Source organism: Mus pahari, chromosome 2, assembly GCF_900095145.1.
Source record: "Mus pahari chromosome 2, PAHARI_EIJ_v1.1, whole genome shotgun sequence".
In the NCBI taxonomy this organism is placed as follows: Eukaryota; Metazoa; Chordata; class Mammalia; order Rodentia; family Muridae; genus Mus; species Mus pahari.
Genome location: NC_034591.1, coordinates 99,721,190 through 99,728,351, shown reverse-complemented (window position 1 = coordinate 99,728,351; position 7,162 = coordinate 99,721,190). Strand labels below are relative to the sequence as shown.

General features: G+C 42.8%; 1 protein-coding gene across 3 annotated transcripts in view; it reads left to right on the top strand.

Moving 5' to 3' along the window:
- The first annotated feature begins 221 nt into the window (after positions 1-221).
- The window catches only part of Pole4 (DNA polymerase epsilon 4, accessory subunit), a 25,652-nt gene continuing 18,711 nt past the window's right edge, over positions 222-7,162 (top strand). The window contains exons 1-4 of one of the 3 annotated variants that reach the window (XM_021190805.2): positions 230-519; positions 958-1,042; positions 1,496-1,537; positions 5,072-6,200. In XM_021190805.2, the coding sequence (XP_021046464.1) occupies positions 304-519; positions 958-1,042; positions 1,496-1,537; positions 5,072-5,085 (357 nt within the window). In that variant the 5' untranslated portion in view covers positions 230-303 and the 3' untranslated portion in view covers positions 5,086-6,200. Of the gene's footprint in view, positions 520-957; positions 1,043-1,495; positions 1,538-5,071; positions 6,201-7,162 lie in introns of those variants that run through there. The other 2 variants (XM_029535065.1, XM_021190804.2) reach the window with 2 other exon arrangements.

Here is a 7,162-nt window from a genome sequence, read left to right as displayed (position 1 = left end):
TAGGGAGACCCACGGGCTCCCCTCTTGTCGGCCTACAGGTTAAACTCAGAACCTACAGAAGCTCGGGTGAAGCACCCGGACTTCCGGCTCAGCTAGGCCACGCCCGGCCGCTTCCAGGCTGTGGCCGCCCGGAAGGCAACATCAGACCCGGGAGCCAGAGAGGGCCTTTCTGGCGCGCCACGCCTAGTAAGGGTGGGGCCACGCCCACAGGGAGAGGCGTGGTCTCTCCCCGGCGCGGGAAAGGGGCCGAAGTCGCGTGCGCGCGCTCAGTCAGCGACCGCGCGCCACACGTTTCGGGAGGGGATGGCGGCAGCGGCGGCTGCCGGGAGCGGGACGCCCAGAGAGGAGGAGGCTCCCGGAGGGGAGGCAGCGGCTTCGCAGCCCCAAGCCCCGACGAGTGCACCCGGGGGGCCTCGCCTCTCGAGGCTGCCTCTGGCGAGAGTGAAGGCCTTGGTGAAGGCAGACCCTGACGTAACGCTGGCGGGACAGGAAGCCATCTTTATCCTGGCGCGTGCCGCGGTGCGACGGGAAAGCAAGGGCGCCGGGGTCGGGGAAGGGGCGTGGCCTTTAGGGGGCGTGGCCTTTAGGGGCGTGGCGGGCCCTGGTAAGCCGACCTGACTTGTCTGAGACCTAGGAAGGCCTCTGTGGGCCCCGTTAGAGTTTGTTAGCCTCTCTTCTTCACGAGGGTCCACGCAACTTTAGTTTGCATGGCTCACACAGAACTTGAAGGGGATCCCTATGGATGAGTGGGGTGGATTTAGAGATATTAGAGCAGGGGGATCGGAGCTGTGGAGAAGGATAGCAGAAGTATTTTCATCAAGTTCAGTACAATCGTAGCTTCTAGAACTTTCCTGTGTGGTAGAGTCCCCCTTCACCCTTCTTGTCCACGTCTACACAGGATTGCTCATCTCAGTGGGCTAGAGTCCACTAATCTCTGCTTGCTTTTTTTTTTTTCAGGAACTGTTCGTGGAGACTATCGCAAAAGATGCTTACTGCTGTGCTCAACAAGGAAAGAGGAAAACTCTCCAGAGGAGAGATTTGGGTAGAGTCGCTGTGGTACCTCAGGGTGGACAGAGGGAGCTATGGGCTGGGCTTTTCTTATAGCTGTTTCACAAGGCATCATTGAAGCAAGGGGAAATTTGGCCTTTGATTTGTCAACCTGGTAACCCTTGCACATGTGTAAGCCTTTAGAGACTGTACCTCTCATTCCCTTCTATGCTGCCAAACTCTTTTTCTAGTATCTTTACAGAGAAAAGTGAATTTTGGAATAAGACAGGATTGTAGGATGCCTTGAACAACAGCATCTTTGCTGGCTTTTGTGGTGAGACAGTTAAAAGAACAGTGTAAAGATGGATCTTGGGACATCTGGGTTATAGTTTATAAATGATGTCATTTGCATAAAGTTCCATGTTGGCTATTATGTGGATTATACTGTTTTGGGTCTGATGTCTAAATGGCAAGAGCTAATCAAGCATCCCTTTACCTTGTGTTTCAGATAATGCAATAGAAGCAGTGGATGAATTCGCTTTTCTAGAAGGTGAGTTGATTGTCAGCACAGACCGTTTCTCTGTTGATGATGTGAACTTCAAACCTTATGAGTAGAACAGATGTGTGGTTTTCCTTTGTATACATGGCAGTGATTCTCCCTGCTTCCTATTTTGATAGGAAAAAAGAACATTTTCCATTCTTGGGAATTAGAAATTCTACAGGGAAATTGCAAACTTAAAGAAGAAGGAGGGAGTATAAAAAATACCAGTAGAATTAGATATATCTTATTTATATCTCCACCACTAAATATTAATATTGTTCCCTTATAATGTTAAGAAGTAGAAACAATTTGTAACTTTTTCAAAGATTCCTTTTTATTTATGTGTATGCGTGTTTCTATATGCCAAATGTATATAAGTACCCGCATAAGAGCCAGAAGAGTAGTGTGAGCCGCTAAACCTGGGCGCTGTGAACAGGTCTTCTGGAAGAGCAGCAAGCACTTTCTTGTTTTGTTTTTGCTCTGTTTGAGACCTGGGTTTCTCTGTGTAGCCCTGGCTTTCCTGGAATTCACTCTGTAGACCAAGCTGGTCTCAAATTCGCAGAGATCCTAGAACTACTTGCCTCTGCCTCTAGTGCTGGGATTAAAGGTGTGCTTCACAACTGCCTGCTGATTAGCAAGAGGTCTTAATCACTGAGTCATCTCTCCACCCTCAGTTCCTAATTTAAGACAGGGTCTTAATGTAGCTCAGGCTGGCCTTGAACTCTCACTGTGTAGCTGAAAGTGACTTTGAATTCCTTTTCTGTCTTCATCACCTCCAAAATGCTAGTAATAATAATGATAAGTCAATAAATACATAAATAGGCATATGCCACCTTGTCTGGCTCTGAAATATTTTCTTCTCTTTTCACTCTGTTCTGCTTCTCTGAGTCAACCTTTGCCCATGGCACTCTTTAGATGTTCTCTTTGAACATGTTCTAAGATATCTCTCCAATGTCTGCTTCAAGTCTAGATTTTTGAGTGTTCTCTTTGAGTTGTAGATTTTGTTTTTCCACCTATTTGTCTTAAAAATAACTTGAATTAGTTGTCCAACTTTCTTTATAGTCCAGTGTATGGTCATCCTTGGTGGTGGTCTTTATCTTCTTGAAGAGAAAGTACTCTATTCTGTTTTGCTTGCTTGTTTTATCAGTTGCTGAGTAAGAATTGCCCATTAAATTCTCCTACCACAATTGTAGATTATTTTCACTTAAATTTCTAATTCTGTTTATTTTGTAAGACCATGTGATTAGGTATGTAAAAGTTTAATATTATGTTGTTTTTGACAGCCTATAGTATTTAATTTATAGTATTTAATTGACTATTGTTATTTCTAGTGATTGGTTATTAGACCTTCCCATTTAGGCAGACTGAAGTTTGATTCTTATCTCCCTCAGCCTGCCACAGAGCCCCTCTCAGACCTCTCAGATTGGCAGGTGCCTTCAGGGACACCATAGCTTTGGAGGTTGGCCTTACTTTGTGACTTTGCCATCCCTTAATATCATTTTCAATTATTGAGAAGCTTTATTTTTAAAATATGTTTAGTTTTATTCGTTGTTTTAAACAGAGACTTAACCATTGACAAAAGCAGAAGTTGCTAGGTAAGGTGGCTCATGCCTGTAAGTGCTAGTCCTTGGGAGAGTGAGGCAGCAGGATTTTATGTTTGAGGCCAGCTTGTGCTACAAGGGGGGCTCCAGTCTAGTGTGGCCAGTGACATACTGCCTTAATCAGCAACAGAAAATTCCATAGAAAGTTACTATTTTTTTTTAGTTAGAAGTATTGCTGGTTTGGTTTTCCTAATGTTTATTCCCCTGACTTATGCTTTATTATAGGATTAGTTAATAACTTTGGCCTCTCCTTTTACTATGAGGCTCCTTCAGTCCAGTGCTTTTCCTTCTATGTGAATATAAAATGAGGCTGTTTTGGAAGCTGTGGTTTTTGCCTTGCAGCTTCACTTCAGGGTGAAGAGGAACAGATGTCGTGCTTGTAGCCCCACAGGCCAAAATGCAGAATGCTTCCTAGGAGTGACTGCCAGAAGCTGCTCTGGTTTTCCCAGATAGGCCACTTGGTTCTTTGAAGAAAGTCCTTTTTTTTTTTTCTTCTCTTTCATAGATGTTTGAATCTGTGGCTTCTCCATGCAGGGAGGGTTGTAAGAGGCATGGGGAGGAAGCCTGTGTCCTGTGGATCTTTATTTATTAGCTCCTTTCCTTTCACCACTTCTGTCAGTGTAGGTAACTGTGTCTAGGACAGCACTTCCCAACCTTCTGAATGCTGCGGCGACCTTTTAATATAGCCTCATGCTGTGGTGACCAGAATTATAGTTATTTCATTGCTACTTCATAACTGTAATTTTGCTGTTATGAATTGTAATGTAAATATTTTTGGAGATAGAGGTTGACCAAAGGGATCACAACCCACAGGCTAGAACCACTGGTCTAGTGCCTTCTGCTGGTTCTCCTAGGGTGGGGGATAGCTTCTCCTCTCTTGCACCCTCATCTGCATTTGGTTCAGGTCTTTGCTCTATTTATAAACATGCTCAGTGAGAAGTTGACAATTCATTCTTTTTTGTTTTTGGAATTGCCCACTGCTAGTGACTCTTTGTTCTATATTGTGGACTATGCCTTTTTGTATGTTTGTTTGTTTTTGTTTTTGTTTTTGTTTTTTTTCGAGTCAGGGTTTCTCTGTATAGCCCTGGCTGTCCTGGAACTCACTTTGTAGACCAGCCTGGCCTTGAATTCAGAAATCCACCTGAGTGGATTCTGCCTCCTGAGTGCTGGGATTAAAGGCATGCACCACCACACCTGTTTTTGTTTTTTGATTTTGTTTTTTGGGACATGGTTTCTCTTTATAGTCCTGACTGTCCTGGAACTCACTTTGTAGACCAGGCTGGCCTCGAACTCAGAAATTCTCCTGCCTCTGCCTCCTAAGTGCTGGGATTAAAGGCGTGCGCCACCACCGCCCGGTTTGGACTATGCCTTTTAAAATGCTTTTTCTTTTTTGAATAGACTCTTGGAGGGTCTACAGGTGAGCTCAGGTGCCCAAACTGAACTGAGACTTTCTGAAAAAAGAATAGAGGGACTGGAGAGATGGATTAGTAATTAAGACTATGCTATAGCAGAGGAGCCACGTTCAGTTCCAGCACTCAGAGCCTCCTGTAACTCCATTTTTAGGGGGGATCTGATGCCCTCTTCTGGTCCTTATGGGTATTGTAGACATACTCACAAGAATACATGTAATTAAAAAAACAAAACCTCTTTTAAAGTTATGAATGCTTTGCTTAGAAAGCCCCTCCCCTTTTGAATGTTCATTAAGCAGTGTGGCGATTCTTTAGCTTTGTTCCAGCTCTAATTCTAATTCTGTGCATTGTTGGGGTTAATTTCCAATAAATAGATTACCTTCTCTAATGACATCTCCCTTGGGTCTTTTGGATAAATACTCCTCAGATTGCATGATGTTACCAGCATGTCCTTGTGTGCTTTAACTTTGCCCAATTTATGACACTACCCCAGATTGAGACATGTTCTTATACATTGCTTTTTCTGTTTTTAGGCACTTTGGATTGATTGTGGAGCTGGATGATGTGAGACTTTGCTGCATCTGTCATCTTTCCCCTCTGTAAGCCTCAGCTTTGGAGAGAGTCTGCGCATGTACACAATCTTCTTATTCTTTTACCCAAGATAGAAGAAGCAGAGATCTCTTGGATAACATTCTCCACAAAGTCTTCCATTACTTGAGTCTGTCTTCCAATTCAAGCCTGGATGTAGCTGATGCTGTTTGGGGCAGAGATGAAAGGAATGTTCTGCATAGGTGGTTTAATGAGCACAGAAGACTAGAATAAAGGTCTTTGGTCAGCTTCATTCCTGTGTTTTATATTGCCTTTGCTCTTGCCCTGTGACTGGGAACCCATGTGATCTGGCACAGACCTTCCTCATCTTTCTACCAAACATTCCAAGTCAGTCTTTTTATTAAATTTGTTCTTTCTCAGCATGTCATTGGAATGTGGATCGATAATATATGGGATGCCTCTTCTTAGAAGTCAAATTGATGTGGTCCCAACAGTTTTATTCAAGTATAATTCATGTGTCATATTCAATTCAAACTGTAAAGTTCAGTGGCTTTTTAAAAAAAATATTCATAGGTATATGTAGTGAGATTTTGAACATTTTCCTGTGAATGGATTCACATGAGTCTTGTGTATGACAAAATTTAGATAATGTTATTTAAAGTTTATCTATGCTATGATATGTATTTATACCCTTTAAGTTGTGAAATATATATGATATAAAGTTTCCCATTTTAACTGCTTTTCAGTGTGTTGCTCAGTGAGATTGAATATTTTCAGAGTGTTGCACAACCATCACCATCATTGGCCTCCTGAACTTTGTAACAGTGTTCTCAGCCTGGAACATTGTGCACATGGAACAGTAACTTCCTTTCCTTTTCTCGTCTTATGTTAGGCTAAATAATTTTTTTGTTCTTTTTTCTTGTGAAGTGTGGGCAGTGTACTTGGAGAACTTAGAATGTAGTGGTTCAGGAAAGCAGCAGACAGCTGTGGTTAGGGCTTCCTATAGTATTCTGCAGTGTAGATAAATCTCTTATGGTACAGAGTGCACGATCTTTTCTCTAGAATGATAGATTCAGTCCTGTAATATGTTAAAAATAAACTTTCAGAAAAGTACTAGATTTGTAGAAAAGTGTTTTTAGGTCTTGCTTACCAAGTCCTTCCAAAACTGACATTTCAGGGTTACCAGAAACTGACATTTATGGCTTATTATTTATTGAGTTCCAGTTTTTATTTGAGTTCACTATTTTTTCCATTAATATCCTTTGTTTATTTATCTATTTTATTTTTTTAAGATGTATTCACTATTATATGTAGGTACACTGTAGCTGTCTTTAGGCACACCAGAAGAGAGCATCAGATCTCATTAAGGGTGGTTGTAAGCCACCATGTGGTTGCTGGGATTTGAACTCAGGACCTTCGGAAGAGCAGTCAGTTCTCTTACCGGCTGGGCCATCTCGCCAGCCCAATATCCTTTGTTTTGAGATCTAATCCAGAGTATTGTTTTTGCTTCTTGAGACTCTCCAGTCTTTCTTGAAGTTTAGTTTTGTTTTTAATTTGTGTGTGTTTTCATATGTGGAGACCTACTTTCTTTTTTTTTTTTTTTTAAAGATTTATTTATTATATGTAGGTACACTGTAGCTGTCTTCAGATACTCCAGAAGAGGGCGTCAGATCTCATTATGGGTGGTTGTGAGCCACCATGTGGTTGCTGAGATTTCTCTCGGGACCTTTGGAAGAACAGTCAGTGCTCTTAACCTCTGAGCCATCTCCCCAGCCTGGAGACCTACTTTCAAATCATTGGGTAGCAAGTGACTTTATTTTCTGATCCATCTTGCCAGCTCCCTTTCCTTGTTGGTCTCTTGGTCTGTGCCTGTACCTATGGGTGTGCCACATCATGGGAGCAGGCTCCTTTCATGTTGAGCCATCTTGCTGGCCTATGGCTGGAGTTTTGTCTACACCGCTGTGTGTTCCTGGATGGTTACATGCACACACCTGCCCAGGATCTAAATAGAAAACATATGTTGGGCGTAGTGGCGCACGCCTTTAATCCCAGCACTCGGGAGGCGGAGGCAGGCG